General features: G+C 50.1%; 1 protein-coding gene across 1 annotated transcript in view; it reads right to left on the bottom strand.

Annotated features, from left to right (window-relative positions):
- Window positions 1-2114: 2114 nt before the first annotated feature.
- Dap (death associated protein) overlaps window positions 2115-13105 on the bottom strand; it is a 49637-nt gene continuing 38646 nt past the window's right edge. The window contains exons 3-4 of the mRNA XM_051182605.1: window positions 3508-3550; window positions 2115-2510 (exon numbers count right to left, since the gene is read on the bottom strand). Coding sequence (XP_051038562.1) covers window positions 2397-2510; window positions 3508-3550 — 157 coding nt within the window. The 3' untranslated portion in view covers window positions 2115-2396. The remainder of the gene's footprint in view (window positions 2511-3507; window positions 3551-13105) is intronic.

The raw sequence follows: 13105 nt of genomic DNA, 5'->3' as shown, positions 1-13105 counted from the left end.
AGCTGGCAGTTTCATGCTGAATTGCTCAGAGAGCTGCTGCTTTCTGCAAGGGGCTACGCCATTTTACACTCCCAATAGTACTGTGTGAGAGCTCTGCTTTGCACACACATCCTTGTCAGCTGCTGTAACTGTCTGACTCGGTTTTAGCTGCAGTAGTATTTCCTTGTGGGTCTAAAGTCCATTCCCTTGATTACTTTCTTTTTTTGATACAAGGCATCACTGTGCAGCACAAGATGGCCTGGAACTCATGATCCTTTCTTAGCCTCGCCAGGATTACAGGCATGTGTCACCACATGTGCCCAGCTAGGACACGTCCCTTTTTATGTGCTTAGTGGCCACTGGCATATCTCATCTGAGAGCCGGTTGATAATAGGGCTTTGGTATTGACTACCGAGATTGATTTTGTCTTCCCTCACAGTAGAACACACCCACTGGCAGGTCATTCATGCAAAGCCGAGCCGAGACCACAGGGAGGCCTGGGACTGCAGCCTTGGGACCGAACCACAGACAGTGGCTCACAGCGCGGGGCCCTAGCACTACTCTTGTGGCTTCTCTCCCTGCAGGTCTGTTCTGGGGCTAGCTCTGAAATCTGCAGCAGGTGACAGGTTTGGGGAAGGCTTGGCGGCTACTGACCATACTTAGTTACCAAGGACAGCTCTCTCCGTCCCTGGATGCAAGATGAAGATCAACATTGCTGTTCTTTGTGACACACGAAGACCAACAGTGGCCTCTCTGGGTGACCAGACTAACCAGGGAGGGAGGGGCAGGGCCGGAGGGAGATGCAGACCCAGCCACATGCAAGGCTGCCTTCAACTCCTGATCCTCCTTTCTCAGCCTCTCAAGTCCTCCCTGACTTACATGCAGCTGTGGCCTGATGCTGGGGCCCCAGCTTTAGCAGCTGTCTAGGAAGATCTGAAATAGGTAATTTCTTGTATACCAAAAGCTGTTCAGCATTACCCCCTGGGCTTACTACTACTAATTCTCTTTTAATTCTGCCCTGGAAGGACCTACCCTGCTCAGAGCCAGCTGCTGGACCCAAGCAGGACACATCAATCAACTGGATTAAGCCTTTCCATCTTCTGACAGTTACAGAAGGCGACTATGCTCAACTTGCCAGGTGTCCAGCAGCTCAACTCTATGTGCAGGAAGTCAGTGTTGAGGATATCCATCATGCGTGTTGAGGATATCCATCATGCGTGCCTGTCTGTACCATCACTGCAATAGGTGACAGCCCTCGGGATCTTAAAAGTGGACTCTCTGAGACATAAGAGGGAGACAAGGCAGAATGCAGGAGCTTTATTATAATCAACGTATTCTCAGTGTCAATGATTAGGAAATCCATTTAGGGAAACGTGTCACATTCAGTGACCTAGAGCCCACAGACGCACACCAGAGCTAGCTCAGAGTATGCAGAACATCATGGGGTGGCTCCTCAGTCTGCTGGACTGGAAGAGACTGTAGATGCTTCCAGATTTATACAACAGGAGGCAGAGAGGTCCGCACAGGGGACCTGGTGTTGCCTGCTCTAAGGTCCTTTCCTGTGTTTGGTTCCATACAACAGAGCAAGGCTATGGGTCCCATGGTAGTGCTGTAGCCAAGCCTGGGTCTCTAATGTGACCCTTGGTTCGTGCCATTTCAGTAATTAAGAGGGAAGAGGCTGACAAGAAAGGTCTGTGGGTTTGTGCCCTGCTCCCTGTTAAGTCCACTGCTGGGGCACTGAACTGCTTATAAAATTCAAGGAGCCCCTCTCTCCTTCAGTGAAATGGCACAGGCCTTGGCAAATGGTACCAGGACGGTGGCTGGTGGTGCAGACACTGCTCACAGGGCCACTGTCACCTGAAGTTGACTGCAGGCCACGGGGCCATGCTGGAGCACTCTCCATGAGCAGTACTCTAGAAGGTTCTATATCTGGCTAAAGAAGCCCTTTGGCTTTTCAGAAAAGCAGGAATTCTGCAGCCATAAACTGGGGTGGGGTGGGACAGTCCAGGGTATCCTGGGGTAGGATGTAAGCACAACTTATAAAAGCCACACCTAGTGTTTTGTTTTTCTAACTTTATCAATCTCCCCAAAATGGCTTCTTCCTTTTAGGACCAAGAGTAAGGACTTTTCAGTGATTGTGGGTATGAAGGCTTCCTCAGGACCTGCCAAGTCCTGCTAATGGTACTTCTGGGGGAGGTAGGGTACAATGACTCTTCGTTGACACAGTGAGGACTCTTAGAAACAAAGTTTGGGGTTCGGGGGTCTGAGACAGCGGGGGTTCACTTTGTCTTAGGTTTCTGAACTTGGTGAACTGCTCAGAAAGTGCAAGTTCCTTTGGCCGGGGAGCATCATGGGATGTGGGCCTGGCTGCTGCTGCAGAGGGTGCTGTGGTCTGGGCACCAGGATCTGGGCGCAGGTCACTTGCGGGGCTGCTGGATATGTTGCGTTCTTGGAGAAACATGTTTGTCCATGGAGGCGTGTGGCTTCTGGTGGGCCACCTGTGCAGCCGCGGGGGGAAAATCTTTGTCACCCTGCAAAGAGACAATATACAAGCTGGTTAACAGTAAACGAATAGAGCAGAAAGTCCTCTGAACCCAGCCCCCCCCCCCACCAGCTTCCTGCAGGGGTAGGGGAGTGTGTCAGCAGTGGGCTACTGCTGTGGCTGCCAGGCTCTGCGGGCCAGCAGGACCAGGGAGCAAACAGTGGCACATGATGGCACAGTGACTGTGCTTGCAGCCTTGCCTTGAGAAGGCCCAGCTGCTTTCCCTCCTAGGTCTGGAACAAGACAAGCCAAATCTAGCTTCACACTTGGATCTGTCGGCACGGCTGTGAGCGGGCCTGGGACAAATGGCAGGGGAGAAGCAACCCTCGGGGGTCGGGAGAAAGGGCCTGCCTATGTTCGGCTTCTTATGCCAACAGTGGGATTTGATCTGGGCAAGGACAGACAGAGCAATGCAATCAAGAAGGGACCTGGTTATGTAGACACTTAACATTCTTGCACTCAGCAGACCTGCCATCGGCTGGCCCCAGATTGTAGATGGCTGTGACAGTTGTTGTGTTAGCAAAGCTGTACCCAACAATGATGGCTTCCTTGAACAGTGGAGCTTGGATTTCAAGAGAAGAGGGCCCCTTAAAGGTCCACGGTGTGTCAGAAAGCATGTGTGTAGTCTGAGGGCCAGCAGATAAAATCTGTCAGGTGAGACACAGGTGGGCAGGCCTGGACGTGTGCAGGTCTGTCACCAAAGAAAGCCACCAGCCCCAGGTCAGATGGGTAGGCTTACCGAGGCAAGAGGAGATTGCATGGGAGCTCTTGTGCTCACACTCTTACAGGAGCAGGTTGGGTGCAGAACCAACCCTCCATCACCCCCCCACCTCCACCATCTGTTTGTCCATCCAGTAAATAGGTCACAGGACCAACCCCCCACCACCCCCAACACACACACACACACACACACACACACACACACACACACACACACACACCCCTCCACCATCTGTTTGTCCATCCAGGACATAGGTCACACTTACCCGAGCCATAACACCAGAGATGAACACGGTTGGTTTAGGTGGGCTGGGGAAGAGAAAGGAAAATTGAGGGCTTAGCGAGTGACTCACACAAGGGAAAAAGGAGCAAAGTGACCGTGGAGAGTCCAGAATGAGCAGTGGTGGCTTCTGCCACGGAGGAGGGAAGGAGAAGCTGGGAAATGAAAGCTCAACTCTTTCCTCTACAATCAGGCTGCTGCGCTTGGGGGCCTGGGGGGGTGTCTTGAGGACTGCAAGGCTCAGGAGCTGTGGGGCTCAGGGGATACTTCTGAGGTTTAGGCAGGAAGAGTGAAGAACGGAAATGGATTGCAGCAGATAGCACCATTTTTATTTTTTTCTTTTTGCTGCTGAATGAGACCATGCAAACAGGCTTCCCTGAAGCAGGGCAGAAACAGCTTCACATGGCGTATTCCTTTACCCTGCAGTGCTCCAGCATTACATGTTTTTGAAACTTTTTTTATTAGCACTTATTAGCTGTATATGTTTTCTTTGTGTTATCATCAGTTCTTGACATCTTAATTCATATTCAGCTCCCTGAAACTGTGTACAGCGCTGAGAGACAGAGTATAGCCTCAAAAGAATCCATGCTCACTCAGGGAAATCTCACCCCACTACTGTGGCAGATCTCCTTCCCATCTGGTCACGTTCTTTTCTTCTCAAAAAAAAAAAAAAAAAAAAAGTGGTCACACTGATTTAGAGACTGCTTCCTAAACTGGGGACAGGAGGGCATATTTCTACCTATAAAGTCCTGTATGTTCACTGATTGGTTGGACAGGCGTGTGTTGCACAGTCTAGAAACACCAGGATGAGTTGGAGGTAGAGCACAAGTCACCATGAACCAACGTCCCCTGACAGAGCCCACCTGTGTTGGAGATCAAGTCAGAATGAGTTTGGGCTCCCTGGTTATTTTCATTACCCACCTCTGTGCCTGCTCCTTTTTAACTATGAGACAGAATCTTTGGAATGTGTTAACTAAGCAGGACTGGACCACTGGCTGCCACCAACCCCAAAGTCAAGAACATTAGACAATGTCTGAAACCTTCAGCACAAATGCCATTTTGCAATGACTCCTCTACATGGTGAGCCTGATAGGTATATTGGTCTCTCTCTCTCTCTCTCTCTCTCTCTCTCTCTCTCTCTCTCTGTGTGTGTGTATGTGTGTGTGTGTAAGTATCCCATGAGCAGAATTCCAGGCCACCTCCCACAGCTCTGCTGCAGGGCTCCTTGAAGGAAGCCACAGTTAGTCTTTGTGTGGGTGTAGGCAAAGGCCACACATCTAGAAAGTACACTGGTGCTTATATCCTGAAGACTTCGGTAAACCACTTGAAGTTCTTCAAGTAATTTCTGTTGTTTCATGAGCCGAGGAAACTTGATCTTACTAAACAGCGCAGAAACACCCCACTTGTGGTGGGGCTAACTGGGCTGGAGCATTCTCTACTCCATGCTGGTTTAACTACAGAGAGGAGTCAGTTTGCTAATTCCAAACCTCCTCATGTAGTGAAGGAACTGTGGATGCACAGTTTCAGAATGTGCTGGCTACTTCTGGCAAGGATCAACCAGGAGTTGCGGCTGCAAGGGTACCAGACCCATCTGTCCTATGTACAGCCAGTTCTGACAAGTCTTTAGGGAGGGCTGCTGTACTGGTACCAAAGAGAAAATAATTACTGGAAATGATGAGCCTAACCCCTTCTTGCACCCAGAGAAACTTACCATTCTAGACCTAAAATTCATTGCATTAAAATGGCTTGCAACTCTTAAGTACTTTGTGATAGCTGCTGCCCAAGTCTCCTGGAAACCAGTTACCAGGGACCTCCCATCAGCACCTGCTCCTGGGCATCAAGGACAGTTGCTCATACCCCAAGGCTGCCTTGGGTACTATCCCTCTACCTGCCTCCTCTATTTCCACTGTGGCCATGGCCTGTGTATTAGCTGAGTCAAGCATGACAGGTGGGTGGGGCTTTGCCCTATGACTGACAGAAGGTGTGAGAATCAGGATAGGAGGAAACATGTGTGGAAACAGCTGCCTTCATGTGGCCCTGGAGACCACATGCCCACATTCCCAGCTGCCACTTTATCACCCTACCACTCTAGGGCTGAAAGAGAGACCCCAGAAGTAAGGTAAGAATGACTGCTCCTATGCCAGTCATCACAGGGAGGCTTGGGGGCACAGTGGTCACAGGCAGCTCAAGGACAACCCTGTCCCTGATGACCATGTCCTACAAATGCATCTACCACTGGACAAGTCGGCATCCCATCTCAATGTACTCAAAGGGACATTTCCAGGAAGCACATCGGACTCTGAGGAACAACTGTGCTGGCGACCACTAGGTGGCAGGCGGAAGAGGCTCTGCTGTCGGTGCAATGAGGAGCAGGCGCCAACCAGCTTTGCCATGTCCTGTACAATGCAGCTATTTAGGTCTTTTTTTGGGGGGGCCGGGGTGTTTTTTCTGGTGAAACTTACTAGGAACAAGAAGAATGAACACAGGTCAGCATTCCCGATAGCCCTGGCCTCACTGGGGTACAGATAGCCCAGAGTCCCCATGGGAAGGGGATTTGAGAAGGAATAAACATGGCAAACTGGGGAGATAAATATTAAATTTCTATGTCAGGTTGACATTAAATATTAAAGATTAATAAACACTAAAAACATGAAGCAAAAAGTTCAAATATTATCTTTTCAAATCCATTTTGGTCATGTCTTCAAATGTACGCTCTGGTCAGAGGTCATGGCACCCTGTAAGCCTAGCACTAGGGAAGCGGACACAAAAGTATCCGAAGTTGGAGTTTGGAGGCAGTCTGGGTCACGTGGTGCATCCCAGGCTAACTCTGAAGACTTCGAGACTTTGAAGGTATTCCCACAAATGTGGATTCAAACTACATCGCAGTCAAGTGCTGGGAGCCAGATTTGGATCCAGGGTTGTCCTGGGCCCATGGCCACCATTGTAAGCTATGAGCCTCACATTTGAGGCATTTTCTTCTGTGTACGACTTCATGAAGCAGCCTTTTAAGGTAAGAATGTAAATGCAATCCAAAAACCCCTTATTTGACAGAACTTATTCAAATCTATTAAAACATTCACTTTCTGACTTTCTTTAAAAAAACGACCATTTATGCCTACAACACTTACGCCATATGCAGAGAATTCATGCATAGTTCATCCAGTCTCCCCAGCAAGTGTTACTTCCATCTGATGGAGGACACAGCAGTTTTGATAGGCTGCAGATTTGCTCTGAGTCCTGGTGCTTAGCTCAGGGGCTCTCAGGCCGTGGTCTTGCCTGGTAATCTACCCCAGTGTCTCAAACAGCCCAGTTCAAGAACACAGTGGAGCAAAGGCTCTAAAACTGCACTGAATCACGGAATGGAGGACAGGACCAAGGGTGAAGGACAGGACAGAAGGTGGCTTTCAGAAGGGACTAGGTTATCAGAGGGTCTACACTGGGATCTCAGCTCTGCTGATGATCAGCTGATAGGCTGTGGCTTAGTTTCTCCTGTGTAACAAGGATGGGCAGCACACCCTCTCCCTGCAGGTGCTTGTGTGGCTGTGCAACTCATTCACAGGGCTTAGCATATACCATGTACTTGGTAAGTCAGCTGCTGAGACAACAAGAGTGATAATGACGTGTCCCCACCTGCTCCCCAGGCACGTGTTTCTACCGCTAATTCTAACCAGCTGTTTTATCCTCAGATCCTCTAGACGTATGGAGTCACACCCCGCTTGTACTCAGTAAGTAGAGAAAGGTCTCAGATCAGAACAGACACCATCACAGACTGCACTTGAAGGACAGATGGCTCTCCAGGCCTCACTCTACTTGGCCTGTCTGTCTGTCTGACATGATTTACGCAGTTGCTTCTTTAGCTCCTAGCTCACTGAAGTCAAGACAAATGAAGGTGATGTGGTACCCAAGGGCAGTGAAAAATTAGCAATGGGCTACCAGCTCTGCCACCCGAGCGGGAGGCTGCCTGAAGAGAGTGATGCTGGAATATGGCAGGCCAGCTACCGTCCACAAAAAGCTTCAGGAGGGGCTGTTCTTGTATGAGGGTACCTCAGCATTTAGAAGAGGATTTCCCTCTAGAATGTCAAAGTTGCTTGGTGAGGCAGGGGCTGTGTGCCAGAGCCTTGATGTCAGTTTCTAGGAAGAGGTTTAGCAGTTGCCCGAGCAGGTTCCTCTCTTGTGACCAAACCTGCAGTGGAGTCGTCCTTTACCCAAAACACACTTACAAGGAGGGCCAGGCTACCCCAACCCTAGGAAGCCCATCATAGGCACTGACGTCTAGGTAGAAGACACCACCATCAGTCAGTACCATCAATGGATACTTGTAGTACATGTCTTACCTGCTACTGATCATCGGTGCTCACGCTGACTAGAGAGGATACCATAGTCCCTCAGAGGAGCTGCAGAATCATGCCCACACCTCAGCTGAAATTGACTGCACCTTCCCATCAGCCAGGCAAAGCTGATGGGAAGAGCTATTGCCAAGGTGGGGCTCAATGCCCGCAGGGTTCAATGACCTCCTGCGGGGGTAGAGTAGTGCTAGGTGCCTGCAGTGGACACCGATGCACTGCTCGGTATGCTGTGGATTTGTGGGGGTGGGGTGGGGATGGGGTGGCAGTGCTGACCCTTGGATGTTAGGCTTGAGCTCTGTGAGTGTGCATATCTCCGTGACAGAGCTGGGGACTCCATGCAGAAGTCAGAGCACACTGACGGGAAGAAGAGGTCATGTGGTAGCTTTGTCAGGACAAACTGGCCGGGTGGCTCCCATGTAATGCACTCTTCTTGGCTACCCTTTGCATGGAAGCAGAGTTATGACAACTTGGAAGCAAACCCTGGATGCTTACTTCAGCTTTGTTTTGAATCCGTGGCCTTATGTGCTCTCAGAGTTCCCACCTGGGGTGTTTCCCAAAGCATCTCCTAGCAAACAGATGGAAGACAAGTCCTTTCCTGCCTTTTAATACCTTCCTGGCCTGGTATTCTATTATTGGGGTTATTAATTTCATGGACGCCTGAATAACCATTAGCGTGGCTGGTGAGCGGAGGCTCCGGTCTCACTTCACTGCACCCAGACAGGGTGTGTAATGGCATTCAAGTGTGCAGGCTGAGGCTGTGTCCTGTGCTGCCTAGTGGACCACCAGATGGCGCCATTGGTCCTTTCAGAGCTGGTGAAGGCTGTGGCCAGGCACAGCATCAGGAAACCCAGTGTCTTCCGAAAGAGTCACTGTCAGGTGAGACTTAGTGGAGGTGGAACTGGACCTGAGCACTTTCAGTGTGGCTAACCCAAGAGGGGAGGACCCAAGCCCTCCCTCTGCCTTAGGCACATGCAATTGGTTGTTTTTCAAGAGGGCATAAGCAGGTGCTAGGCTAGCAGACGTGTGGCTCGTGTTCACTCTGGTTTAGAGCAGCTGCTTGGAAACAAGACGTTTTCTCTCTGGAATTGGTCCTAAGTGCCTGTTCCTTTCTGTAGACCCCACAGGTCCTGGGCCTGACTCTGCAGGACAAAACCTCACCCAGGCCAGCCCGTTCACCCAAATATCCAGAGGCGGCCAGAGCTGGGGCCCCGTGTGACGAAGCAGCTCCTGCTTGGGGCTCTAAACACTTCTAAGGCTTGGCTGGCTGGACCTTGAGGGTCAAACCTAGAAAACTGACTTCTACTTAATGTCTCACTTGGGGATGCAGTGTGAGAGCTACCAGCTGCCTCAGGAGGGGCTGTGACTGTCACTTGATCTCTAGGCAGTCCAGAAAGCTGCTCCTGGCCAGGACTCTCACAACCAGAAAATGGAACCCTCCTTTCTTCCTCCCTTTCCTGCCTACTTCCTTTCCTTCCCTTACACACAGGACAGCCATCATCACTACTCCATGACTGATATCTCCTCCCAGACTCTATATGTGGTGATGACCTTGGGAGCCCAACACTCATGACCTCCACCCCACCATAGACGAGGGACCCCTGGCCACGAAAGCCCAGCACTGCTGTCTCTATATACTTTACCACTGTGACACACAGAGCAAAGTGTGTGAAGGGGCATTGGCATGGGGAGGGGGAGAGGAGTGTGGGTAAGGGAGACAGTGGCTCTCAGTCCAGATGGGCAGCCTCCTGGTTTCATTATCTACCTGTAGAATGGGAGTGAGATCCACCTCACAACAGCTGGAAGTGTAAAGGAATATGCATACCTGTGGCTGTATGTAGCACACACCTGTTCACAAGCTCATGTTTGGGGGTGACAATGGAATTAATTTTGTCTCCTGAACTGTAACTTAAGAATTCCTCTCCGGGACTGCAGAGGTGGTTGTGTGGTTAAGAGGAGGCACTGCTGTAGCAGAGGACCCAAGTTCGGTTCCCAGCTCCCACACCGAGCAGCTCACGACCGCCTGTAATTCCTGATTCAGAGGATTCGATGCCTCTGGCCTCTGGGGGCACCTGTGTCCATGTATTACATGCCCCCGACACACTCATACATATAATAAAATTAAACCTTTACTCGGGGTAATTTTTCTCTCTCTCCTTCCTTTCCCGTTGTCCTCTCTTGTTCTTTCCTTGATTAAAGAATTTCAGGGCTTCTTAGGATTCCTCTGTGGGGTGTCAGGGTGCCCTCCCTTGAGTTCCCCTTGTCTTTACCCTAAGCATCATTGGTACCAAAGGACTGGCAGAAAATTATGAGGAGAGAGACTCCTCTGTGCTCAAACATTTGTAGCTCTGTCTGCCCGGCTTTGAACACTATATTTCCGAAGGGGACAAGTTGGCAAGTTACTTCGCTTTGCTGGAGTTCTGGGGAAGATAACTTTTAGGAAGAATGCAGGTCAACATCAAAGGAAGGAACACATTTGAAAATCAAGGCAGATTTGTAAGTGTTCTGTGTTCTGTCACACGCCAGTGTCGGGGCATGAGAAGCTGCGGGACAGGAGGCCCTGGAGCCGCTGGCGAAGGGTTTTGGTTGATGGAAGGCAGCAGCCTCTGCACGTGCTAACGGGAGTTGGACCTATCTGTAGGATGTCTGGAAAGCATCCTGGAACAGGGTAGAAGCTGCCTGTGTGCTGCTACCCACCCAGAGCTGCCTGAGACTGGTCTGTGTGATCATCAGGCTGTGTGTAAAACCACACACGCATTAAAAGCTTTACAAGTGCCTTGATTTCAGTAAGCGGCACACTTAAAGCTCTCCCATCTTTGATTCTGAAGGCAGTGATGTTGTTAGGTGCATTCTTCTGAATTTCAATTACAGGGAAGTACCAGGGAATCGCCGCTGATGCTGATTAGGCAGTTACAGAAAACTCAAGTATTAATTGTTACACCTGCAAATAAAATTCAGGCTCAAGGATAATGCTTTACAAGGGCAGGGTTTCTGGGGGAAGGGTATCCACAGTTCAAAGTATGTAGTTTTGGACTCAAGCTCTACTATGGCTCCCAAAGGAGAAAAACCTGGCACAGCAACTGCTAATAGACTTCTATCAGAAAGGGCGTGATGATAAACCCAGACACCATAAACCGTCTGCATTGGCTTCATCTCCAGGTCAGTGGTCAACAGGAGGCAGAACCCAGCAATAAGAGTAGAGAAGTGATTTTTACCTACTTGGGGTAGCTTCTGCCAACCACTAGGCCATGAAGCTATGCATCTAACAAGAAGCAAAGCATGGCCAGGAGGACAAAACACAGCTGGAGTCCAAGCCAGGCATGCAGAGGATCTGCCCAGTAGGGGGGGGCTGTGACTTCCTTATTGCTGGACGCATAGGATGATGTACCTGCTACTCTCTTTGTCACATGTGGTGGAGAGGGACTTGGTGAGTGGAGAACATCAATCCTTTCCAGCGTCTGAGAGGACAGATGGGTTGTCAGCCTGGTCTGGCGATATGCAAACTCACCTGCTGCCTGTGCGGAGATGCTAGCCTAGGAGCCCTCCTTAGATCACAGCAGGTACTTGGGCTTCTTCCAGTCTTAGCAAAGGAAGACAGCAAAGTAGGAAGAAAACCCAACCCACCGAGAATTCTGCTCCCTTCTTAAAAGCAGTTAGTGAAGAGGATGACTTCATCCCACCCAGGGGCCCTGCCATGCTCACGTTTACAGCCAGGCATGGAGCGCAGCCCCCCAGAGTTTGGTTCTGAGTGCACTGAGAGCCTAGGGAAAGGTGCCACTCTCTCCCTGACAAAGACCAACCATGGTGCTCTCTGATCTTCGCTCACTTAGGGTCAATCAGTATCCAGGACCCTAAGGTTGGCCTGTATACTCATAATCCAGGAAGTGTTTGTGCCTCCTGGTTTCTGCTTGTTCAATAGCTGGAGGGGTGGGGCTTGTCCTCACCCTTCATGATGCTATCTCTCTTCTCTGCCCCAGCAAGAACGGAGTGACAACTACCGGGGACCCTGTTCACAGATGCAATCAAGGCAAAGACTGTTCCCAAAAGGTCCCTTAGGTCACCAAGGGACCAGTGAAACAACCTCTGAAGGTTGCCAGGAGCTGAGATGGAAGGTCATGATAATTTTCCAGGAACAACATTATCAAGGTTCAATGTGGCCAGTCTCTGTGGAAACCATGAAAACCCTGAGTATGTACTAAAGGATGGACAGAATTTCCACACCATCAAGCTATTTTTAGGATGAACCACAGCATCTCTGTGAACTTGGCAAATCAGGGTTTCAGGTGTTCTGAAAGAGGGGGAGCATGGATTAGAGCAGTGCTCTAAGTCACTCAGAGACTTCCTTTCCTCCTGCCCGGCTTTCCCTGGGACAGTTGGGGTGTTCCTCCCCTGGGCTTTCCCTGGGATGGCTGATCTCACTGATGATACAGTTGGGCTTTATTTTTGAGAAGTGAGAAGCCAGAAGACAGACTGACAGGCATTCTCAAAGGTTGAAAGAACCCAAGGCCAGCAGGCAGGCAAGAGGTCTGCAGTCTAACCCAGAGCCAAGCACAATGGCACTTACAGTCTTTGAACTCCAGTTTCCCTTGTGAAACAAGGAGCCAAGCATCTGATTAACATAACCAGGCTAATCCGGGAAACTTCTTCCACGTGTGCTGTGACCTAGAAAGACACCTGCTAGTAAGGGTTAGCCAGGCAGAAGCAGGGAAAGCATTGCCTTAGCACGTGGGGCAGCAGGGCTGTAGGACCAGTGTGGCCCCCTGCTGGTACTTTACAGGAAGGACCGAGCCAGCAGAGACCTGGGCAGTTCTTCTGCGGAACTGAGACAGAACTAGGGACATGGCTACAGTATAAACAGGGCAACTAGAAGAAACCCTGGACCAACCCCTCAGCAGGCTGAATAGAACATGCATCCAGGAAACGCTCGGGTTAAATGAAAACTTACTCTTTAAGCAGCATTAGGAAAGGAGAATTCATATTGTTGAGATGTTGTCTATGATCAGGCCCATACCTGAACTGTCCCTCTTCTATCACAGCTGGGCAAGCATCTATTGTCTGTCTGTCTGTCTGTCTGTCTGTCTGTCTGTCTGTCTGTCTCCTTAGGCTCATCCATTCTGAGTGAAGAAAGTAAGATAGGTATGGCTACATTGCGGGTGTTTATGAAGGGCCATCACTGCTCACCAATGAGTTGATGACATTTGCCAATAAACAGAGCTGGCGAGGATGTGGAACAAGGAGAAC

The sequence above is a fragment of the Phodopus roborovskii genome, unplaced genomic scaffold, assembly GCF_943737965.1.
Source record: "Phodopus roborovskii unplaced genomic scaffold, PHOROB, whole genome shotgun sequence".
NCBI lineage: Eukaryota > Metazoa > Chordata > Mammalia > Rodentia > Cricetidae > Phodopus > Phodopus roborovskii.
This window is presented reverse-complemented; position numbering and strand designations above follow the sequence as displayed.